This window comes from Abramis brama (assembly GCF_963993115.1).
Source record: "Abramis brama genome assembly, chromosome: 5".
NCBI classification, from domain to species: domain Eukaryota; kingdom Metazoa; phylum Chordata; class Actinopteri; order Cypriniformes; family Leuciscidae; genus Abramis; species Abramis brama.
The window spans coordinates 35779771-35806554 of record NC_139967.1 but is presented as its reverse complement, the minus strand read 5'-3'; the positions used below and the strand labels follow the sequence as shown (position 1 = coordinate 35806554).

At 35.9% G+C, this 26784-nt stretch overlaps 2 protein-coding genes across 3 annotated transcripts in view; one reads left to right on the top strand and one right to left on the bottom strand.

The window, feature by feature from the left end:
• zswim7 (zinc finger, SWIM-type containing 7) overlaps positions 1–3996 on the top strand; it is a 75458-nt gene extending 71462 nt beyond the window's left edge. The window contains exon 7 of the transcript XR_014606128.1: positions 3863–3996. The gene's annotated coding sequence lies outside the window, so the exon portion shown is untranslated. The remainder of the gene's footprint in view (positions 1–3862) is intronic.
• The window catches only part of specc1 (sperm antigen with calponin homology and coiled-coil domains 1), a 171341-nt gene continuing 145409 nt past the window's right edge, over positions 853–26784 (bottom strand). For both annotated transcript variants that reach the window (XM_084113290.1, XM_084113291.1), the window contains 3 exons: positions 7454–7570; positions 6394–6453; positions 853–2096 (listed from right to left, as the gene is read on the bottom strand). In XM_084113290.1, coding sequence (XP_083969416.1) covers positions 2007–2096; positions 6394–6453; positions 7454–7570 — 267 coding nt within the window. In that variant the 3' untranslated portion in view covers positions 853–2006. The remainder of the gene's footprint in view (positions 2097–6393; positions 6454–7453; positions 7571–26784) is intronic.

Here is a 26784-nt window from a genome sequence, read left to right as displayed (position 1 = left end):
CATGTTTACTAGCCCTAGTAAAATCTGTTTAAAACATTCACTTAGATTAGATAGATTCTATTTTTGTCATTATTGACATTTTACATTGATTTAACTCTGTTAACTTAGCCAACAGATGTTTTGTACAAAAAGAGTCTGATTTTCAGAAAATTTAGCTACTACACATATTTCTGAGAAGACATGAGTGAAGTTACAATATTGTGTAATTGCTAATATGAACTCTGTATTTCTAATTAGTCTGTCTGTAGCAACACACATCTGTTTTACTATTTAAGCACAACTTTTTAAAGGTTTTTAGCAGACCTATAAAAACTGATGCCAGTATGACTCCCAAATTGTAAAAGTGCACCATTTTACTTCTGCGTAAATCACAGGAGAAAATCTGAAATATTTTTTTATATTTTGTGAATGAAAATATTGTAGGACAATTGTCTCTGAGATTCATTTCCAATAAAGGTGATTGTAGATTTTTAATTCAAACAAGCAGGTCCTGACTCTCTGTGGTCATTAAAAATCCCATTGCACTTCTCGTAAAGAGTAGGGGTGTAACCCTGGCCACAATCCACCCACTGGCCCTTGCCAATTATGGCCTCCTCCTAATAATCCCCATCCACTGAATTGGCTCTATCACTCTCTCTCCTCTCCACCTATAGCTGGTGTGTGGTGAGCGTACTGGCGGCGTTGTACTGTGGCTGCCGTCACATCATCCAAGTGGATGCTGCACACTGGTGGTGGTTGAGGAGAGACCCCGACATGATTGTAAAGCGCTTTGGGTGTACAGTAGTACATATGAAAGCGCTATATAAATGCCTCATTCATTCATTAATTCAAGCAAACAATTCAAGCCTATATATGATGACAAAATACTTTATTACCATTATCATCAATTAAACATCTGGTGTTTCAGGCAAACCCGAAAAGTTAAAAAAAAAAAAAAAAACACACAGTCCTTTGCAAATGAAATATTTTAGAGCAAAGAAGTCAATAAATAACATTTCCAAAAAGAAAACGTTATAAAACACAGATGCTGCATGTCTGCTTTTTGTATGTATTTTACGGCTGTTGAGAGAATTTTATTATCAATTATCTATGCGCTTGAATTACATGTGAAACTCAGCATTTGTTAGAATTTGGCACAAATTACACTAACTAGCCTAAAGACATTTCTGTGAGAGTATTTTTCAAATATTGATACTTTTTAAGGCATTGTTAAATCCTTTCATTAAACTATCCCATGTAATTTAAACAGGCACAAAAGCATTAAACAATCAATAATGGTTGTTTAAAACAGACATAAGAATTCAATCAGACATTGACTTTCTGACATTTTTTTCAGGAAATAATTAACTAGAGTAACAGAGAAATAAGCTTAATGCTTGTAAATGCACACATTGAATAATTGGAACAGTTAAAGTTTCCAATGGTTGTTGTCTCTCTGAGTGTCTCTCAACTTTTCAACAAAACACATGAAACTTAATTTCCATAGTTTGATGCATTTCTATGACATATTACTTAGTCTTTAAAATTATTTGTGGGAAAACTAAAATTTTAAAAATACTTTTAAGTATATCAATATATAAGTATGCCAATATATAGATTTAGGTAATAATAATTTATAAAGATGCACTTGAACTCTTAGCAAAATTTAGCATACAAAAAAACAAAACAAAAAACAAAACTATATACCAGTTTCAGTGCAAGATTGCAAACCTACACTCTGCAAGCAACTTCAAACTTCAAAAACTGAGTAAGGATCATTATGAAACATGAATTGTAAGGAAAACAGAAGATGTTTGATGCTAGAATGATTTTGTGTATGCATGACTATTGGACTTCTTGCATTTAGAGTGAGAACCTGACTGGTGTGAAAACTACAGAACTGTGTCTGTCTGTGTGTATTTAGAAACTGGCTGTGAAGGAAGAACTGGACCAGGCAAAAAAAAAAAAAAAAAAAGTGCTTCTGTGCCTCTTCTTCTTCTTTCTTCTTCATTTCTTCCAATCACACATTAAGTCTCAAAGTACTTATAGATCTGAGACACATACTGCATTACACTTTGCCAGTCCGGTCTGTCTGTGTGCATCAGCTCATCAATGTCCTACAGAGAGACAGAGCATGTTTAGATGTAGGAAACACTTTTCATTTTCATGCATATTTCTTTATATGTGAACTTCTACATTCAATTTTGTTTTATATATTTATTTTACCTTTTCCTCAGACTTGCATTGTTAAACAAGACAATTCCATCTTAAAATATTATAGAACATATTATTCTTAAGGTCTATTATTCTCAAGCTTGAGCACCTAAACTAATCATCTTATTAATTATGATGGTCTTAAGAAGGAGTGAAATGAAGGCCAATGAAAACCATTTTCATATTTATATTAGATTTATATCAGTTTTTCTGACTGTCATTTGCACCAAAACAAACAATTTTGGCCTTAAATTTTCATCAAGAAGAGCATGCTTGAGATGAAATATGAGGTAGTGTGATGTAGAAAAAAGAAATAATTTAAGGTACATAAAACTGGATAAATGTTTTATTTTAATGTATTTTATTGCAGGACACAATTGCATCACATCCACACACACTCTGGCTGAAATCAGGCAGTCTGATCTTAGCCAGAGTTCTCAAATGTTCTGAGGCTGTGCTATATTACATGCTTGACAATCATCAAGTACCACAGACCTAAAGGAACACTTCACCCAACAAGAACCTTCCAGGTTTTCTGTGTGCCATCTCTGTGAAAACAACTGCTTGGATAAAATGTTGGCTATGTCTTTTTATTCATGTCACTATTTCCTCCTATAGTGTCTACAATATGTAGGGTAAAGTGAACTCCAGACTGTGGCATTCTCATAGTCATAGTATCTGTGGGTTTGTAGAAGCCCTGAGAATCATTAAACATGTACAGGTCATTTTAAAAAGACCCACTCTCACTCTCTCTCTCTCTCTCTCTCTCTCTCTCTCTCTCTCTCTCTCTCTCTCTCTCCTATATAAATACCATTTTGATACACAACTTTCTAAGGCCTCTAATAAAAACTTTGCTGAAATTGCACTTTTTTGGCAAGTAAAGGGTTTTTTTTTAGCACCAAAACTCTGAAACAGTCTTCCAAACATTGTCCAGGAAGCAGACACACTCTGTCAGTTTAAATCTAGACTAAAAACACACCTCTTTAACCTGGCATACATAAAGAAAATGATACATTCCCATTATTCAAATCAGTTAAATGATTTGGTTCTTCCAAATTAAAGGATTTATTTATTTATTTTTTTTTTTTTACCACTTTGAGTGTGAGCTCCATATTTTCCGATATCATTCTCTAATAGCCATAAATGCCTGATGTATCAAATAAGATACTAAACAAAAAATGTTTTTTTCTAAAGGGTTAAATAAACGGTTTCATTATGTTTTTTTTTAACGTCTATGACTATTCATGTCAGGCTTTACAAGGTTAAGACTGCAGTTATATGTGTTTATATGGGATAGCAGAAGTAGATGGAGCATTTATGTGCACTCTGCTTCTCTTTTTTGTCTGCCATCTTTAATTCTACCAAACGATTCATAAAATGGAAAATAAAAGAGTCTGCCAGAATATTTAGTTTATAATGTCATCAATTTAAACCAATACACAGACGTTCAGATACAGATCCAAAGCCGTAATCCTCCTTGCACATATTTGCACAAGTCATGCGGAAAAGGACAAACATAACCTGCTGAGTGCTGTGACACACCCTCAGGTCAGTAAAGGTTAGCTAAACAATCAACACCAAACAAAAAGTGTTCTGAGACAATGAGATGTACAGTAATATGTTTCTTCTTTCCCCCCCGAGTCTTTCATTTTTACTTTCACTTTCCTAGTCACGTCTATTGGCCCACCTGGTCCCCATGTTCCTGTGATGTCAATGACCAGCTCTCCAATCTGATCGGTGCCCCGTGGCATAAAAGTGGAGAGTAGACGCCACTCGTGAGGCCCTAGATGCTTATATTCTGCATGTGTATAGTGCATCTGTGTATCCCGTGTGTTTAGTAATTGTATGTAACCGGCTTGAGTACAGTCTCATCTCCATTTGTTCTACCTCTGTTATTGCATGCTGGTCACATCCGAGGTTGGAGAAAGGGACAGGTAAGAAAGTCGCACGACGTACATTGTGCACACATGATAGGTATTTCACTTTGTCAAGTCACCTTTATTTATATAGCACTTTTTACAATACAGATTGTTTCAAAGCAGCTTTACAGTGATAACAGGAAAATAATGCAACAAAGTCTGTTTCTGCTCTACAGCAGATCTAGAAGAAAATAACGTCATTGTCCAGCTTAAGTAAGTTCAGTGATGGTTCATTTTTGTTGTAAAAAAGTTATTCATTTAGTTAATTTATACAAAACAGTGAAACAGAGAAAACGTTATTGTCTAGCTCAGTTTAGGTATCATAAAATGGTTTTAATGACTTAATTGTTGAATATTAAGTGTCCCCAACGAAGCCAAAAGCCAAAGGCGACAGTGGCAAGGAACCAAAACTCCATCAAGGTGACAGAATGGAGATTAGTATTAGATACACTAGTTTAGGGGCGAGCTCCACCTGTTGTATTTTTGCGTTTGGGTAATTAGTGTAGTTCAGGCAGTGCGTCTGTGATGCAAACATTCTTTTCATTTCATTATTTTCTTTTGGCAGTTAGGTTAGAGATTGGGCTGCAAGTTAGTTTGTTTTTGTTTATTTCTTTGATCCCTTTTCCAATCCTCCCCCATTTTCTCACTTTTGTGGTTCCTGTTTGCCATCTGTGTTTTTTGGGGTTTTTTTTGTCCATACTGTGTATATCTATACTGTGTGTATGTAGTACGCATTTTTCTTGTTTAAATCTACTTCCTCATTGTAAATATACCCTATACTCATGATATATATATATTTCACCTTTTGTAAATAAAAAACTTGCTTGCAGTTCAGTTCAGCCTTGTCTCTTTGTCTTTACTCCTCACCTAGTTGTCTGTAAATGTGTTCCTCCCAAATTAATGTTACTCCCCTTTACCCCTTGATTGACCACCTAAGGGGTCGTAACAAAAGGAAACAGGCGAAGATGAAGAACCAGGAGAAACACAACACACTACAGGAGAAACACAACCACACTACTACGAGGATGGACAGAGGAAAAGGGAGAACTCAGGGTTTTTATGCACAAGGAATACAAAGGAACTAATGAGATAATAAACGGGGTGAATGAATGAAATGAATGAATGAAATGAAACAATAATTAACACAGGAGAACTGGGTGAAAGGAAAACAGGCTAACAGAAACTGAAAACGATGAAAACAAAGACCAAACAGAGTTATTTATTTATTAATATTTATTTTTTACAGGACACAAGAGCCAACATTTTGAGATCATACATGTTATTTTAGTATCATTGAATACCTATTGTATTTTTTATTAATATTTTGAATTAGTTTTTATTTTTATATTTATTGTTATAGTATACTGTATGTTAAAGTCATTTTGTTGTGTTTTTGTGATGTTTTTGTCTATACAGTTTTATATTTATTTTATTTTAGTACATCAAGTTAAACATCAAGTTAAACTAAATGGCAACAAGCGGAAATAAAACAAGTTTTATTTTATTTTATTTTATTTTATTTTATTTCAGTTAACGTTTAAGGTTTTAGTTTTAGTTAATATAATAACCCTTGATCATAAAGATGGTATATTTCAAATATAAAATTGAAACAGTAGTATACTTAAAGTGCAAAAATAATATATAAATAGTAATAAATATATAAAAAGTTTGATGTTATGTATACTTAAAGAAAATTTACAAGTATACTTGCCCTATTAAACTGCTAAACTAGTAGTTTACTGAGAGTATTCTTCAAAGTGTAAACTAAAAAATGTACTACAAGTATTTGACTAGTAAACCATCAGTATACCTATTAGTTCTCTAGTAGTATAGTAGCAATACAAATGAAAAACTTTTCATTTTTTTCAACTTTTCAGTTGTAAACTAGTTGTTTACTCAAAGTTTACTACTGTTACACTTAATGTATGCTTAAAAGTATACTTTTATACACTAAAAAGTGAGCCAATTTAGTCCCAAGTAGTATTGAAGCAGTACACGTACAAGTACACTTCTAGTAGATTGATATTAGTATACTTACAGTAGCCTATACTTAAAAATACTTGAAATTTACTAAAGTAGACTTAATAACATTTACTTGAAGCATAGGCTTTTTGTAATAGGGTGCAAGTCCAAGATAACTTGCCATATCAGATGGTTCAATGTAAACTAATTTCTTTTTAGATTATATTACTTCTTGTCTTGTATCTTGTATTAACAAAATCTACCCAATTACAGAATACTGAAAAACCTGGAAAAACAAAATCTGTTAACATAGACTCACCAGAGAGGGCTTGATACCAATGCTTTCAGCTGCTTGGAATGCCAGAGTGAGATTTCGTCCCTATGGGGAAAAAACAGCACTCTTTTAACCACTTGACCAATATTAACCATGTGAATATTAATTACAGTAGTGAAAAACAGGTGTCTAAACCCAACTGAATTCTCTAGCAATGCTCTAGATCCATACACGTGGCCTTGCCATTTACAACACGCTCTAAGAGGCTTTGTGAATAATTCAAAAGCATAATGTACCATCTCTTCCTGTAATTACTATTATACTTATGGCTGCAATTTGTCACATAAGCTCTGAAGACCGTGGCACATTGCGCGTACGTGGGTGTGCGAATGGTTGAATAAACATACAGGGAGGGCAGGGCAGCCATTTATTTGTTATGCATGTTGTACACCTCTCCGTGTGTTGTTTGATTATGTATTCAGTCAACACTAATCCATAGAAGCATGTAATTTATTACATCTGGCAGGTCAGCTGAGGGGAAGTCTTGACTGTTAACACACTGTTTAATGTGTCAGGCACTAAAGATAAGGTAAGGATCTACTGAAGCCCCTTTCACACAGCGCGTTGATCCCGGGAAATTGCCGTAATTGCCCGTCCCGGATTGATCTAGGGATTGATGCTAGGATGGGGACCTAGTAACATTGCCGGGATCAGTCCTGGAACTGTGTGAACAAAAGCCAGGACCAGTGGGTGTGTCGTAGTGATGCCATCGCACGGGCCTTTCTACAACCTATTCTACAGCATATGGGGAACAAGCCACTCTGCAAATCTAGTGGCACTACTGGGAGTATGGACTCGTCTTCGTGTAAAAATGACAAAGAGCAGTTATCAGCAGAACTGACATCTAACAGGAGTTATCACATCCTGACGTCACGTGTCTTTACGGGATCTTTACGGGATGTGCGTGAACGCACAGATTCCGGAAAATCACTGGCAGTGTGAATGAACCAAAATCAAACGACACATTATCCGTGTATTTTCCGGAATCTCTGTGTGAAAGGGGCTTATGACACTTAAATAACCAATGTAAGAAATACATGTGTACCTTGTCTTGGCTGATGAGCTCCTGGTAAGGGATGTGTGCAGGTAGATAGGTGTGTAACAGAGCACAGAATGCCAGGCCATCACTCCAGCTGCTGCTGAAGTTTGTCACATCTATATTCTACAAGGACAGAGAAAAAGAAAAGTTTAAAGACACCATGTAATCAAAATAGTTTTGTGCCCTTTAGTGTGTATGTTTGCGTTGAGGACATCTGTTTGCATTATTGCATTAATTTCTTTTTCAGGGGCATGTTAGGGATTCACAATCAACCAGCCACTGATCGTTATCAGAGGATATTCCTGTAACTGGAGACTGAACAATCATGCTTTTTAATTAATGCTACATACAAGATTTCAAAAATACACGCACACAAACGCACGCACACAAACTCAGTTTTGCTATCTTTGTGGGGACTCTCCATAAGGCATAATGGTTTTTATATTGTACAAAAATTCTAACCCTTACACTAATCATAGAAAATATTCTGCATTTTTACTTTTTCAAAAAAAGTATAGTATAGTTTAGTATGTTTATTAATCCCTTTACCTCGTGGTCCCCACAATTTAATATAAACCTGCACAAACACACACACACACAAACACACATCTATATGTGGTTTACGGGGACTTGCCATAATCACAATGCTTTTATACTGTACAAACGGAAGCGGCCTGTCCAGCAACGCTGTAAGCCTTGACCGTGAAAGCTCTAAATGTGAGAGGTGGGCAACCTCCAATCTCCAAGTACCCTTTGGCCGCCCCGCCATCGAGGGTAGTGAGAGTGGAGGAGGCACTGGAGAGGCTTCGGGCAGAAAAAGGTGCCTTCCACAACTTTGTGAACTCCTCATGCACTTCCAGGAAGAAAGGCACCGGAGTGGGGCGCTGCTGTTTAGCAACACCCACCCAGAGAAACCAATCATCCAACCTTGAGCATTCGGGACATGGTGGAAGGTGCCGCTCAAGCCTGAAGCTCGCAACGGCCCAGGAAAGCATGGCCGTCAGCTCTGGGTCGATGTTACTCTCCCTGAAGGGGGCAACTCAGCCGAATCTTCATCCCCGGAGGAGTCTAGCCCGCCCTCCAATGCAGCAATCAACATCTGATCCTCCGGCAGAGCCCAGAATAAGATGCTGGGTTCCCCATGAGAAGGACCAGCACCACCACCCGGAAGCTCCATAGCTTGCGATGCGATAGAGGAGTGGGGGGCCGCGGGGATTGACCCGGTGGGAGAGCCCCCACTGTAACCCTCAGATCACCCAGTGTATCAACCAAAGTAGCCCTCTACTGGGCAGAGGAACTAGATTGGGGGATAACAGAGGGGACTCCACCTCTTTCAGGGTACTGGAGTCTCGATCTCAGCATCACGATGGTCATCTTCCTGCAGTGGGTACATGACTCATCCACAAATACTGTCTCAGCATGTTTACGGCATAGACGTGAGACAGTGATCGTGACTGTCAGCAGACAAATGACTGACTGTCATTTAATGACCACATCCAGAAACACAGGTGGAATGGCATCTTGAAAAAGACGCAACGTCACACTAAGACACTAAATACGATGTCAACTCTTTTAGAGAAAGATGCTCTTTTGTACTGAAGCACATATGGGAAAGGTCACCTGCACAGTGTGCAGAAATGCTCTTTTTGAGATTGCACAGTGTGCAAAATTCTCCAGGAAGGTGACCACCATTGACGCACCTTCACACCAACACCAACGCTTAACTTTTTAATGGTTCTCTATACCACATACTTATTGGTTGTACGTGTCATTCATTTCACGTTATTGATTACAATAGCCCTGTGATCTTATAGCAGGGATCCAGCAGTATTGTGACAATCTGATGGATTTTAAAAGCTTTGTACACAAAAAAGGTTTTAACATTCAGACACACACAGACATTAAAGGTACAATATGTAAGATTTTTGTAATAAAATATCCAAAAATCACTTGCACAGTGTGATATATTTCCTGTAGTTGTGTTTCAGTTGTGTATTGATATTTGTGTATGATGATATTGACAATATCCCAAAAGTTACCAAAGATTTTTAATTTCAGAGAAATTCCAATTTTAAATAATGGCTCGTCCCTGGACATTGTCGCCTGTCAATGACGTAATATCCGAGTTATCCCTGGTTTCCGCTCGTACTGCCATAGTAACCATGGCGACAGACGTGGACAACTGCGTTACATCTAGCGGCACGCTCATGCTGTTGTTGTTTTGTTCAAACATTATGGACCATGGCAAGCAGACTTTGGGACAAAAGGATAACTAAAACGAGGATCAATATTAGCGTGGCGTTTTCAAGATGCCGAGAGCTCCACGTCCGTGACTAACTTCGACTTGACGAGACGCTGTTCTTGCATGTACTTTATTAGACAGGTGAGCAAATGTACATAAAACTAATCAATGTTATATAGCTCAACATGATGAAATGTTAGAATATGATCAGTATGTTATTCTAATGTTGATCTAGCTTACTGCTAGTCTCATACAGCCAACAAACTAACACATAGAATAGCATTATAACTTTCAACACACTCAAATGCAGTTTAGTGTGATAGTGTAGACCCAGTGAAACCTCACAAGTTTCATTCGTCTAATAAACTGACCTGTGTGATTAGTAATTCTGCACTTGTGAGTAGTTTGGTAGAATGAAATGTCCTTATTCCTTTATATCCGTGGGACTCGCTTGTGGCCCTGATATCTGTCTCTCATTAGCAATCACGACCTGCTTCATACCACAGTCATGTTAAAAAACATGAATGTATTCACTCATCCATAAACATTATTAAATCCATCAGCATGATTAGCTTATTTTGTAATGTTCAGAATTTATCTTAATATTTTGTTGATATTCACCATTGTTGAGATTCATATGATGATTGTTGATGTCTGTGTGTGTCTAAATCACGCAGTTGTTCAAAGTGCACAACATATTTTTAAAGTCTGTGATTATCTGTTTGTCACACTGCTGGATCTCATGCTGTAGTGTCACAGAGCTATAATGTATTCAGTATTCGACACACCATGGTATATTGCTTTGTACCACAGTCATGTTAAAAAACTTTCTGCTTCGTACTAAACTTTCTGCTTCGTACCACAGTCATGTTAAAAAACATGAATGTATTCACTCATCTATAAACATTATTAGATCCATCAGCATCATTAGCTTATTTTGTAATGCTCAGAATTTATCTTAATATTTTGTTGATAGTCACCATTGTTGAGATTCATATGATTGTTGATGTCTGTGTGTGTCTAAATCACGCAGTTGTTCAAAGTGCACAACAAAGTGCACAACATATTTTTAAAGTCTGTGATTATCTGTTTGTCACACTGCTGGATCTCATGCTGTAGTGTCACAGAGCTATAATGTATTCAGTATTCAGACACACCATGGTATATTGCTCATTTAATGCACAACGTGGAAACAAAGGGTGCCTCTGCGGAGTGATTTCAAATTGTCTAATATACAGCTATAGCCGTGGATTATCCCGCTTATACCATGGTCATTTGACACTGACAAGTGAATTAAAAAGACAACAGTCGGAATTTTATTTTGTCCTTTGGGAAATGATTGGATCATAAGATGTTAGACGTTACTAACTATATGGACGCCGATCTAAATGCCAGTTTGCAGTCAGTTGTGGAGGATATATAGCCCCACCTCTGCTGAGGATATACAGTATGTCATGAAGAGAACAGATGTCGTTTTCAGGGGGAGGGAAGGTAAACTTTTTTGATTAAACACGAGGGCATATCAATTAAAATAAATAAATAATGATGTGCATGGATAAATAATTTCAAATAAGCACTATGAAATTCTTTAAAAAAATAAGAAGGAGCGCCCTTTTACAACTGGTGCTGAAGCTACGCCCAAATCAGCACGGCACAAATATGTAACAGCTTGCCACAAACTATGAGAGTCAGTCAGCAGACAAAACTAAAGTCAGAAATATTCATATCTTGTCTAAATGTATCACTGTAAAAAAATTTGCTGTAAAATAACGGTAATCTACTGGCAGCTGTGGTTGCCAGCAATGCACTGTTAATTCACAGCCCTTTACCGTTAATTTACAGCTTTCCATTTTTACAGTATGTTACCGTAAAAATACCATGGAGGGTAACTCGTATCATTTGGGAAACTAATTGCTTCAAACAGTTCGAGTTTAAAAACTAGTATTTATACTGATAGCACTGCGAACTTACTTCATTTGAGTACACTGAAAATTAATATCTCTTAATATAAAATTGCAAACACCTAATGTGTAATAGTGAATTCATTAAAAACATGACTTTAAAATCTTTGCAGTTCGTATTTAGCGAACAATAGCACACATGTGCTAAAGTACTTAGCAAGGAGATTGTCACTGCATCAGCAACTACACAGTTACTACTTTTAAATAAAGCAACCGGTTTTCTCTGCTCATCTTTGACTGAAGCACAGGCTCTACTCTCCAGCACAATGGTGACCCACAAAACTCACCATTAAATTAAACTAACAGATCTCTCCTATATCATCTTTTGCAAAAACAAATAAAACACTTCAGTTTAATATTTACTCTCCTTATCAGTTATTGACTTTGCATAACTTTTTTCTATGAACTTTTACTAATATTTCAGTGAAATTAACTTTCGTTTAATAAATCTGACTGTTACATTTTACAGTATATTACTGTTTTTCCTTGATTTTACGGTAATCTACTGGCAGCTGGGTTGCCAGTAAATCGCTGTTTTTCGACAGTAACGTAAATTCAACGTAAATTAACGTTTAGTTGATTACTGTTAAATTACGCTTCACTCTGTTTTTTATTTAACACTTTCAACCCTTTTAACCCCACTGCAAAATCTTCAGTTTTAAATGAACACTTGTGTGTCCACACTACAGATTGTTAGAGTAACACTGAAGCAGTGTGTAAGTTAATGATATAATTCAGTGATTAATTAACTGATGATTGAGCATTAGGGTTGAGCACCTGATGTTAACAAGCAGAATCACTGAAGGACAGAGGAACAACAAGAAGATAAAAGCGAAACACAAGACCTACAACTGACTTCAGCCACAGAAGACATTAAATCTCTGAAGATCTCAGCAGAGGAGGATTAAACAGCTCCAAAAAATAGCATTACTGGCTTCATTTACTAACCAGATTGACTTTATTTATTTTTCATACGTCTACAGAAATTCCTATTGAGAATTAACAGCAGTTTAGATTAGTTTTAGTTTTGTTTCATTTGATGTTACCATTATGGTGATCATTGTTTGCTTTAGTTGGGCTCTTGACCCTTGACTTTAACATTAGTTTTTCTTTGGCTGCTGTAACTGTGTGTTTTTTAGACACATTTGTTGTGGCAGAAACAAAGCCAACAAAAATTAGATCAGGTGTTTCTGATTATGATCTCATAACATAATGTTTGGATCACCGATATCATCCTGTGTCTAATCCCTTATCAAAAATGTGATGTTTTAATGCAGCTTAACATTTGAATATACAATGTAATATACAATAGTTTCTAGTATATTACAACACTGTGAAACTACAGCAAAAGATCAATCAGTGCTGCGCAATCAGTTATGAAGGATTTTTTTTAAACTCATCATTCTCTAAAAATATTTGAACTATGGATTCAGGTAGACACACAGACATTAAGAATCAGCCAATGAATCTCAAAAATGGTGACAATCAACAAAAAAGATAACATCAAATCTGAACATCACAAAACACGCTACTAAAAGTCAGCACAATACGAACAGCAAAAATAAAAGCAAAAAGTAAAAATTAAAGAAAATAACCAGACAATTCATCTGCATAATTTATTCATGCTGCAATGCATGCTGGGAGTCATGGATGATTGTTTTGTACTATGCTGGTACCCAAGATGCATTGCAGCATGAAACTTTTGATTGTTACCATTGTTGAGATTCATACACCGATTCTTGATGTCTGTGTGTCTGGCTGATCTAGAAGTTCTAAATGTTCTGAGAATAAACTTCAAAATCCTTCATATTTTCTGGATGTCAAATCACAGTGATACAATAATCAAAAATAACAAAACATCATCCAAATAAATACATTAGACAATAAATGAGATCAGTGAATCAGACTACTAGATGATGATTGTGACTGCTAACAAACAACCATTGTCATCTGATCCTGTTTTCTTTCAGCTTTTTTTGCCATAGCAAATATATTTTAAAGACACAGCTATCGCAGCCATAAAATAACTATTGTTCAAGGGTCAAGTATAGTTTTAAGTGTGTCATAATGATCTTTGACAATAATTATTCATATCTGTTTTCTATATTCTCATAGATTTCCATATTTCAGAAAGAAATCATTATGCAGAATCAGAAAGCATGCCATTTATAAAGTTCTACAGATCCCCTGCTTAGTATATATTTGTTTATTAAACATTTTACTTAAAGGGTTAATTCACCCCAAAATAAAAAATCTGTCATCATTTACTCATACTGTTCCAAGCCTGTATGCCTTTTTTCATCTTCAGGACACAAATGAAGATATATTTAATATTATCTTATAATTATTGCCCAACCAATTTTGGTTGCGTGGACTTAAAAATATATATACAGTATAAAATTGTTCCAAAGATGAACAGTGATGAAATTATATGAAAGCATGAAAGATAAAAGTATAATGGGTTTGGAATGACATGAGGGTGAGAATGGTCATTGTTGGGTGAACTATCCCTTTAATTTAATGTAATACTCAGCTTTTAACCATGTTTAAAACCAAATCCACAGAAAAACAGCACAGAAAATGTGAGAAAAAATAACCATCTAGGCCAAAACTTCCTGACTGTTGCAGCCCAAACGGCACCACACATATTTTAAGAGAAATAGTGTAGGACATAGAGAATTGTTGTTACAGTAATTAAAATGTTGAGATGGACCTCACACACTCTAGACGACTTCTTATTGTCCTTCAACGGACTTCCTGACACTTCCTGTATGTCCCAGTGCAGTCATTCTTCTTTGTATGAGTGCATGTATGTCTGTGAAAGGTCTGAGTTTGGGAACAGGGCAAAGGGCCAGTGGCGGCCCTCTTGGGCTCAGCCCCCACTGGGCCTCAGAGTCCCAACACTTCACAAACATCTTTTGATTTAGAATCAAATGTTAAATTTAAAGGGAGACCTCAAAAGAATCTCAGCTGGGCCATTGGGGCTGAGTTGAAGAGAGGAGGAGAAGTTCATTAGCCATTTCTCCAGCAGGTCAGAAGTTCTTCAGTAAGGACGTCACCCACAGAGGGACAGTGAGGATGGAACCATGTGAAAAATCCCACCATCTGTGCTACGTGCTGGCTAAGTGGACATGTCCTGACATTTGTAATCAGGTGTGTTTGAGGTGTCCAACATGTCTTGTGTTTATGTGAAATAAAGAGATTAAAGAAAAATGGAAATGTGGAAAAATAAACAGATTGTAGCATAAAAAATAAAAAATAAATAAAAAATCATATGGAGTACCAGTAAACCTACTGAATCAATTTTAAAGGGATAGATCACCCAAAGATTCAAATTCTGCCATCAATTACTCACCCTTCATGTTGTTCCCAGCATGCATTACTTTTTTCTTCAGTGAAACATAAAAAAAATACATTTTAAAGAATGTCTAAGCTGCTCTTTTTCATGGAACCGAAATAGACAGTGACCAGTGGCTGTCAAGCTCCAAAAAGCACAATGAAAATGACTTGTGTGCTATATTTAAATTCTTTTGAAGTCATACAATAGATTTGTGAGAAACACAAAACAGAGAAAGTTATTCACTGAAGACGATTGTTTTCACATTTTGTTTGCGCTTTTGTTCAATTCAAAACATTCAAAATACATTAGACATGAGACATGCGGAAGCCAATAATGTTTCAAAGAGGACAAGCCCATATTATTTGAAAGTGTTTGGAGGGAAAAACTATTAGCAAATAATGATAGTCTGTTACTCGAAGTCATCCTATGGCATCAGAGACACTATAGCAACATATGGACTACTTTTTATGGTGCTTTTATATCCTTTTTGGATCCTGGCAGCCTGTCTACCTTTGTTGTATGATAAAGAACAGCCTGGACATCTTATTTTATGTTCGATGGAAGAAAGTCATACATGTTGGAACAACATAAGGCTTTCCTGTAGCTCAAACAGTAGAGCGTTGGCGCTAGCAATGCCAAGGTCATGGGTTCGATTCCCAGGGAAAGCAAGAACTGACAAAATGTAAAAATGTGTACCTTGAATACAATGTAAGTCGCTTTGGATAAAAGCGTCTGCCAAATGCATAAATGTAAATGTAAATGTAAATGTAAGGGTGTTTTGGGGTGAACTCTCTTGTGAAAAGGAAGTGTGCTTAATTGTATTGAATGCACACTTGTAGTGTACTTCAAATCTTAAAATTACATTTAAGATACAGTTAATAATTGTAAATACAGTTTATTTACGGTGGCCGAGAGAGCTCAACGCGCTGCAACTTTAACGTCGATAGGGTGTCTATCTCTATATGATGTCTATGATGCTCACGAGCAATAAGCACGTCCCAGCCGGGTCCGTCACTTATTGGGTTCCCCGGAAACATTTCCGTTGTGTTCTGTCCTATTTGCAGCGCGTTTCTGTATTTGTTTGTGTTGTGAACTTTTGCAGCGCGTTTCTGTATTTGGTTGTGTTGTGAGTATTTGGAGCACACGTGTTGTGAAACTGATGAAGATGTTTTCTTAATTTGCAGGTGTTTTTCTATTTGCATGTGTTTTCTTCAGTTGCAGCGCGTTGAGCTCTCTCGGCCACCGTATTTATTAACCATACTTGCAGATAATATAATATTGATGAAATAAATGGCAATTTAAGTGTACTTAAAGTAAATTTGCATGCTTATGTTTTACTGTACATCACACAAGTACAAATAATTGTTTTAATAATATTTTGTCATGCTTTAAATAAGTACACTTTGATGTGTTGACTAACATACTAAGGGCCAGATTTACTAACAGCTTGCACCAGCGGAAACCCTATTTTGGCATTAAAAAACTACTGTCAGGATTTACTAAAGACACACAGTGAAAAATTAGAGCTGAAAAGGTGTGGAGAGTTATTTTTGTGGCTGACCTTACTGCATATGCATCTGTAGGAGTTTCCCTTTTAGACGCAAAATGTATGAGTATTTAAATGAATCCCACAAGGTTTGCGTTAATCAATTTACTGGTATTTGAGACATTATTTACTGCCCCCCAAAAAAGCATGTCTTAAACCAGACGCTACTTTGCGCTGCTCTTTACTGCTCCATTGATCATTATGGAAATTATCCATTTGTGTTCTTTAATTTGCACGTCATCAGTAGATCACGCGCAGAACTTTCCACTCCCATCGGCGCTTTTATGGGATTGCGCTCTAACGCTAATTTCCCCCCTTTAGTAAATCTGGCCCTAAACCACATGGAAAGCACTTGATTATAATATTACTAACTACAGTGTGTTACTCGATATTTGATTATTAAGTTATTATATTTTAAATGTATTTATTCAATACAAATGTGTAATTACAAATATATTTAAATATATGACATACAAGTTTGAATATAAATGTCATGAAAATATATTTCAGTTTACCATAAATTATTGTCAGTACACTTTAACTAAATTTCAAATACAAGATAATTATGAAATTACATATAAAGATGTACTTAAGTGGGTCAAAAGCCATCAAAAATTCAGCTAATTGCAGTTAAAATAAATGTAAATTATTATTCCCTTTAATGTTTTTGCAATTAGGTTTCCGAAACATTACATTGTTCACACTATAAAATATTATAAGTATTTTATTTCCTTATTAAGTACTCCTTTTAAAAGTATGCTAAATTGTACTTCTTGCTAAAGTGTAGGGATACCTTTAACAAACTACAAGCTACGCTATCACCAGCTAATGTCATTACACATAAAAGTCTGTGTCCTGATCTAATTCTTAAAAACAAAAATAAATACTCAACTGGTGCCTTTAGGCTCGTTATTTTAGAAGTGAATTGTGAATGATTGCAGTGGTTCAATGCTACATTGCCATTGAAAAAAACATTCAGTGATAATGTAGCATGAAACTATAGCAATCAACCTAAACATACAGAGCTGAAGCACTTATTTTAGCATTCTGCTCTTCCATTGATTTTCTAATATCTTCCTCGGACAAAGGACCTGCACAATCATGTAGACTGACATTCCTCACATGCTTGTCCTGTCTCTTATATCACAGTGACCCTGAGACCATGATTATACACACATACACAGCCAAATAAACACTAGTTTACACAATTCTAAACGGACTTCAGGAGGCGATCACGGGTGTGTTTGTGTGTGTGCAGGGCAGGAATGCTGGGAGAGAGGCAGAGAAGCACGGAGTCACATCCTGGATAGTCTGAGTGTGCAGGGATGGGGGGTTGGGTGGATAATGTCATCAGAGCAGAAAGAAAGAGCGAGAGGAGGGGTATAAATGTTATAAAAACAGTAGGCTCCATCAGTACACTGGGACCCTGCTTCAAAAAGCAAACACAGAATCCAGGCAGGAAATCACCCTTGCTCTCTTCAAAAGACAACAGGCAGAGAGTGGATGAAATTCAGAGAGAACACAAGCTGGTAGTTTTCCATCAGTTTATACAATATTTGCCCACTGATTTAGCTTACGTTTTAGTTTGTAAAGAAGCCAGATGTATTTTGGGCTTCTGTGGTAGAAATAGAAAGCAAGCTTACTCATGTCAGCGTGTAGCGGTGAGCCTAAATAGTCTTTGACAGTGTAATTGTACATTTAGGGCTGAAACAAGCTGAAACACAGAATTGTTACTGAGGGATTAACTATGAATATAGACTCAGTGTTTCATGAGCATTTGAGACATGTTCATTCACGTTTAATTGCCTGGTGGGAGACAGCAAACACACACACACACACACACACACACACAAGCCGCTTTTCCACTGTCGGGCCAGTGTGAGCCAGGGCTAACAGCGTGCCGTAACAATAGCCTCGGACCTCAAGCACCGAGCCTAAAATCAAGTTGCATTTCCACTGTCGGGCCAGTAGCCCCACAGCGCTACCCTTAAAACCCACCCTTAATGCGCATCCACAGAACAACGTTACACAACCCCACCGTTTGACCAGCTGACTAAAAACTAGCTAGATTGCAAAATGAGCATGACAGAAGCGAACGTTTGGTCTTTACTTGAAGACTTAAGATTCCAGCATCGATATTTGACCAATGTTTTACAATAAAAAAAGAGAACTATTCAGTTGCACCTACTTCCATTTATTTGCGATCACAGGAATGCACAAAACAACTGGCTTTTAAGCCCAAAGGCTTACACATTTAGAAAAATACTGATAAAATATCATATGATTATGTTTTCTGAGCATTTCTATACATTTTCCACAAAAGTATGCAATGATTGCGATCTGAGGAGGTTTGAGCGGTCTCTCTCGTCTCACTATACTGTTATCCTTTCAGTCAGAGCAACAGAGGGATCTCATGAGAAGAAAACAGGAGTTAACGAGTTAACCGGAGTGTGTGACATATATGCGGATGCATTAGTCCGGTATCAACAAAGGCACAGGGAGAGAAGAGACAGATAAAACATGAAACCAAATAAATACATGATTATAATAATTTTTCCAAGCAGTCTTTACATATATGTGTATCTATTATCACAATGATTAGCTCAAGTAGCCTTTAGCATCGCATATAAATATATTTCTGCCTCATACAGTAATCAGAATCCCCATCGGATCAAAAGGAAGTTATTTCAAACATTCGCTGGAGTCTGAAAATGAGTTTTTAGCTGAACATTGTTTGAAAACTCTTGAATGTTGAAGTTAGCCTTATATAATAACATGGGAAATGGCCAAAAAAACCTGGCCATTGGCCCAAAGGAAGCCCTGATTAAGCCCCAGAAGTGACAGTGGAAACGCGACTGTCCCTGGCATGGACTAGCACGCTCGCTTTTGGCCCGACAGTGGAAACGCAGCTATATAAATCAATTTCGTGGCCACAAATTAAGAATTTGTGCCTACGACTTATTAATTCATTCCCTTATTGCAGTTAAATTGTGGCCATGCTTTACCTCATTTTAATTTAGTTACCTCATTTTAATTGTTAAATAATGGTCAATAAAATAAAAAAAAATTGTAATTTGGACTAATAGCAATCACGTCATGTAACTCAACACCCTTGAGCCATGAATATGCTAATTAGCCCCACCTCCACTCACTCACACCAGCTCAGAGATTCTTTGAGTTTTTGAGACTGTCTTTGGTTCACCACAGTTTTAAAGAGAAAGAAAATATTCAGCAATGGTGTTGACATATGAATTTACACATGGTTTGTCTTAAAGCATATTTAAAAACCCCACATAGACATATAAACAACATTAAAAACGTGATTTTCACCACAGGGGGACTTTAACCATTTCCTCACATATTGCCTCTTGGTGCAATTTTTCACTGTGCAATATTTTATTGTATAACAATGTTCTATTTATTGCAGTGCAATAAGACAACTACACTATTTTAGCACTTGTCACTTTCTGTTTTATTGCACATAATGTTTACATTTATGAACATTTGTTGTCTTTGTCGTTTTATTGTACTGTATTGTATTGTGCTGTATAGTATATTGAGTATATAGTATATTGCACTGTAGAGTAGTGTAGCCTTTAGTGTATAAAACTTGTGTAGATCTGCACATGGGCATTTATGTATTTGTATTTACCATGAAGGCATCTGGAGGTTGCTCCACCAGTTTCATTGTACATGTACAGTGACAATAAATATCTTACCTATCTATCAAACTTGGTGTGGCTTGATGCACCAAATTTTAACCTACATGTACAAACCTACATTTGACTCTGTTCCTCTACATAAAGCGATTACATGACTTACATGATTATATGACAGAAAGTTTAAGTTTAAGTTGCGATCACACTAGACTTTGAGCACGCAAAATTTCTGTGGACAATGCAACGGTCGTGATATGACGTCACTCTGCAGAATATTTTTTTTTTAAACATAAATTCAACATATAACAAAAAAATAATAATGAATCCAGAAAGTAAAAATATACAATCTACCTCACTTTACTGCAAAACATGTGCATTGTTTTAATTCAGCCAAGAGGTCGTGCCGTGACTTATCAATCTTCTACTGGTCACACATCTTCACATAATACGAATTCGCAGGTCAGGGTTCGCCAAATTAGAATTTTGGAACAAGCCAAAATGCAAAACTTCTTCGCATGAGCTTGCAATTCTGGTCTTCAGCACTCGTAATGCTATAAATTAAAGCCAATGGAATGAAAAGTGTAGTGTGACCACCCCTTTAAGTGGACTACTTATGTGGTGTTTGTTAACCTTTTTGGTGCTCACCAGCATCTGTCCTCCTTATTTACTTTCATTGTATGTAGCAGTGCAAATATTTTGCCTAACATCTACTTGTGTGTACCACTGAAGAAAGTCATGCATATTTTAATCAAGAATCTGTAGCTTAGCATCTGCATCTGTATTCTCTTTGCCTTTGTATACATGGACTATAGGCTGGAAAAGGACAATAAATACAGGTGGTGAATAAAGTTGAGGTAAAAGGGGGCTGTATGATGAATCCGAAAGCTCAGAGGAGAGACACAAATAAACTAGAACTGCAGGGTCAGAGCTCCTCAAATAGTCAACTGCTGTCTGACTGACCTCTCCAGACAGCAGAGCAGTAACCACCCTCAGACAACCACTGGGCCACAAGGAGGTGAGGAAAGGAGTAGAAGTCGGATAAACCAAATGACTCTTGGGTAAAGGAAGACGCGTAGGAAGACATATTATTTGAGAACGCTGCTTTTGTTATATTTTGAGAATGTTAGAGGTCTGCACTGACAAAAGCAACATGAGAGGAAGTACAGTGTTTTCAGTCATTGTTTGGTCTCAACAGTGTCTTAAAATGTTCTCAGATTTGCCAAGATATCAAAGTCTGCAATGAAAAGTCATGAACTGAAATATTAAATGATACCAAGGGCATCGATCTATGAGCGATTAACCTCTGAGCAATAAAAACTTCATGAGAAGCAGCACTGTAAGAACATCTGGGTGCTTGTTTCCAAGAATATCTATCCTATGAGGACCAAGCCAGGTGTAAGTGTGGATGTGTGAGACAGAAAGAGAAGCAAAGAGAAATAGAGGAAAAAGGCCCCCACTTCCCATGTTCTCTTCCACTATTCCTGGAGGATTACGCCACACATTTCTCTGTATCCTCAAGTAATTTTTTCATCTCTGAATCATGACTGAGGCCCCAGCAGTGCTGTTTTTGTTTGCCTGAGAGAATGAGAAAGATGCTGAGAGGCGGATGTAGGGTGGCGGAGTGCAGGCCTAGTTGATTCCTCTGTTTAAAAGAACCGGCTGACCCCCTGTTTTCATTCCTCATTGTCTCCATCCTGAACAAACAGCTCCAGGGCTGTCTTTTTGTTAGGATTTTTTCAGAAAATAAAAATAAAAATGCAGCTGACCTAAATAAAGTACTTCAAAGAAAGTTTGAGGAAAAAACTGTTTATAGTGTACAGTGGGAAAAAAGATTTTGAGGGAATTAATGTAGGGAATAGGAGAATTTATCTGTGTTAATAAATTATAGCCAAATCATTAGACAAGTTATTTTGTTTCTGTATTTTTATTTGGGCTGGATTAATCGATTAATCACATCCAAAATAAAAGTTTGTGTTTAGATAGTATATGTGTGTGTACCGTGCATATGCATGTGTATATATATATATATATATATATATATGGAATATTTGCATGTATATACTGTATATATATTTATACATAATTTATATTATATATAAATAAACCATTTTTGTGTGTATTTATATACACAAAAGAATTATACACAGTACACACACATATATAATGTAAACACAAACTTTTATTTTGGATGCGATTAATCGTTACTCAACCCTAATTTTTATATTTGTGAACATTATATTTTCCAATTAACTTTTTTTCTTTCTTAAAAAAAAAAAAAAGAATAAGAAAAAAAGAAAGAAAAAAGATGGCCATAGGCATGCATTTTTTTTTAATTCCAATTGTCAGGGCCGTAGCCATCATTTCAGAAGCGATGGGGGCAGAAATTTCAGGTGTAACATCAGTTTTTTCTGACCTTTGTCTAATTGACAGATCTTGCTTTTAATTCGGTAAGAAATCAAATACACTGCTAAACAATAACCACTAATATCTATAATATTTTTTCCCCTATATTTTATGACAATTTTATGATTAGTTTATGTACAACAAACACTTGTGCATTAAGTCCCCATGGATTATATACAATGTAAAAAAATATACAGTACCTGTCAAAAGTTTGGAAACATTACAATTGTTTAATGTTTTTGTTTTTACTGTATTTTGGATTAAATAAATGCATCCTTGGTGAACAGAGGAGACTTCTTTCAAAAACATTAAAAAGGCTGTCAGCACTGCATTATTCATATACTTTATTGTCAATAAATACACTGAGATGGCTTGAAAACACACACATAAATCATGTGTTTATTGTCTTCACATTTCATCAGTCAATACGTTTCAGCACATTAATTAGCTGCTGCTACAGTGAACAGCTGAATGCCTTTGTCTATATAAGGGATTTCCTGGAAGTCATAAGTTATTACTTCTACAAATCCATTTTTCTGGCTTTGAGTATGAATGAAACATAAATTACACAAGAGTGTTAGTGCTCCATAATGTTCAGATTGCCTCGTTTTAGATAAGAATAAAATGACAGGTCATGCAAAACCTATCGGTAACACTTTATAATAACTGCATGCTATTAATCATTAGTTAAGCATTAGTAAATGGTTAATTCATCATTTATAAAGCATTAATAGACAGTAATAAGCAGTTTATAAATACAGCTAATGCTTTATTTATAAGCATATCATGTGTTTAATAATTGTATTTTCATTCTTTATTAATGATCAATTTATCATTTCTAAATGAAGTATTGCATTATTTACAAACAAGTTATTTAGGAGTTGTCAGTGTTTCAGAAGATCACTTAGAAAGTGTAAGTAAATGATTAATAAACTATTTAAATGTACATTCATACATATTATTCAGATATATAGTTACATAGTGTTTTAATAAATGCTTTATTAACATGTATTTCTACTGTAATTCATGGTTAATTTAGGTAGTTATAAAGCATTTAGTAGTGGTCAGTTAACTATTTTTGTGAGCTCATCTAAAGTGAGGACTATTTATGCCTCACAAAGCATTTACAAAGGATATTTAAAAGCCCAGCCTTCTTCTAAACAGAAAAGGAAACAAGCACAAGCAGTGATACAGAATATAGAAATATTTATTTCACATTTTTTATTTTTTATTTATCAACATTTATTTCTTTTCTGTATCACTCTGTGTTGTGTTTGTTTTCTTTTTGTTTTCCGTCCTTCGGATGAGACGTTAAACCAAGGTCCTGACTCTCTGTGGTCACAAAAAATCCCAACCTGGCCAAATTTGCCCATTGGCCTCTGTCCATCATGGCCTCCTGATCATCCTTATATACTAATTGGCTTCATAACTCTGTCTCCTCTCCACCAGTAAGCTGGTGTGTGGTGGGCGTTCTGGCGCAATATGGCTGCCATCGCATCATTCAGGTGGATGCTGCTCATTGGTGATGGTTGAGGAGATCCCCCCTTCTATGTAAAGCACTTTGAGTGCCGAGAAAAGCACTATATAAATGTAATCGAAAAATAAGATAACTGAGCCTTTAAATCTCCTTTGTAAATACTTTATGAAGCATAAATAGTCCTCACTTTAGATGAGCTCACAAAAATAGTTAACTGACCACTACTAAATGCTTTATAACTACCTGAATTAACCATGAATTACAGTAGAAATACATGTTAATAAAGTGAAGACTAAAATTTCATCTTTTAATATAATTTCATTATTTAATATTATGTATCTGCATTATTTTTCTTTATTAGTATTCATCATCAGTTGTATTATCTTATGGAGTTTAAAATGCATGAGTTAGACTATAATGTGTGCCGAGCAGAGACAGAGTGAGGGGAGCTGGAAGAGTTGTATATTTTGCTTAAAGGTATGTGTGCAATGCAACATGTTCACTGAGCAGAGATGTTCCACTAATGATGATACTTCAGTTGGCATGTTCTTTACAAGGAAGGGAATGTTTCAACTGATGCAAATGTACCACGAATGTATACACTGAGGGATAATTTCTTAATATGGACAGTGGATTGTGCCATGTGTAAGCATGAGGTATACGTTTCATTTTAAACATAAGCAACATGTTTTTCTACCTTACAAGGAAGTTGTAAATCCCTCAGTGGTGTATATAAGCTCAATCCTTTCTGTACTGACTCAGAGAAACATAGGCATGAGGGGGTGAGGAGGGAGGAGAAACACGAGAAACATATACAGCTAGCATGATGGGGTGAGGGAACAGATAAATGGGGAACAGATAAATTTGGAATCAAGACCACCTCTCCTGTAGCCTTATTCTTCTATGCCTGTTACTCTCCTATGTTTGACACATGTATAAAACTAATAAACAAGAGATTTCTTGGCAAAGTAACTGGTGTAGCTTCCGCGATTCAACAATAAAGGGGAAAAGCATGAATTTTAAATCTACAAAAGCATTTATTAACACACTAAGTAACTATTACTATATGTCTAAATAATATGATGTATGAATATACATTTAAATAGTTTATTAATCGTTTACTTACACTTTCTAAGTGATCTTATGAACCACTGACAACTCCTAAATAACTGGTTTGTAAATAATGCAATACTTTATTTAGAAATGATAAATTGATCATTAATAAAGTATGAAAATACAATTATTAAACACATTATAGATATGCTTCTAAATCAAGAATAAAGCATGTATAGCTGTATTTATAAACTGCTTATTAATGTTTTTTAATGCTTTATAAATGATGAATTAACTATTTACTAATGCTTAACTAATGATTAACAGCATGCAGTTATTATAAAGTGTTACCAAAACGGTTTATAAACAGTGATTTGGGTGGATGATTCATTGGTGTTGCACACAAACATTTGGGTGTGAGTCTGTGTGCTCATTAAGTTTCCATCATTCATACTAACTGTGTCCAACACTACATTATTAAGAGTCGTCCATGATCAATTCCTTTCTCAGTGGTGGACATTTTTATATTTTCACATACGGACAAATCCTTAGGGTCCAGGAGTGTCAGAGAAAAAATTTCTAGAGGCACATAACATTACGGCTGGACGAAAGACATGCGTTTATGAGAGAGTGAGCGGTTCTCTGGTTATTTAAATTAGGTTTAGTAGCACCGTAACCTTGGTGACAGCAGTTTGTAGGCCATGAGCATACAAATGTCTGTGTATGCTCATTTGTGGGACGTATGATGCATTGTACTTGATGCATTTCTGTTGCTGAATGTTGCATTCTGTTCAATAAAAACATGGCAATAACCATGAGTTAAAAAAAATGCATGTGTGATATTTTGACAAGTTGATAACATAAAGCGATACACGCACACATTTAAGGTCATGTTAAAATGGAATGAAGAAGCATTAAGCATCTACTACCTGCAGACAGGGGGGACTAGGAAGTAACTCATCAAAAGGACAAGTTAATTAGCCTGTTGTTTGACACATTACAATGACATCAGGACAAATGAGTAATTACTACTAACAAGCATGACTCAAGTGTGAGCTTTTTCTCCATTTCATTCCCTATTACTTTATTTTTTCTTAATTGTTTTTGTTGTAACCATTTGAGTTAATTTATTTGGTTTCATATTTTTGTTACACTTTTATAATATTATTTGTTTGTTTTGTTTTAATTTAATCTGTTAATTAAGAAAGAAAATATTGAAAATGGGATACGTCATAAAGGGCGTGGAAATGGATTGAATACAATATGTCGGGAGATATGGAGTGGACCTGAGACGATATTTGACATTGTTTTGGCCTTTTCCAAGGCCGCGGAAGCATGGTAGTGGGCTTGTGTTTTGCTACGCACTTCATAAATTTGTTTGAAGTTTTTTCGTTTAGTATAATTTGTACCTTAATTTCAATGTTTTGTAAATCAATTATCTGGATTTAAATAAATAAGAAGAAAACAAACAACGCTTGGTGGAATGAAGTGCGTAGCAAAACATCTATCTATCTATGAAATAAGAATTGCATTACATATTACACACATAAGAAGAAAAGAAAGAGTGAGAGGAAAATTAAACTGAACAGTCTTTGTAATGGAAAGAAGTCGATGTGGAAAACACCAAGGAGATTGATGATGAGGATCAACTTGGGA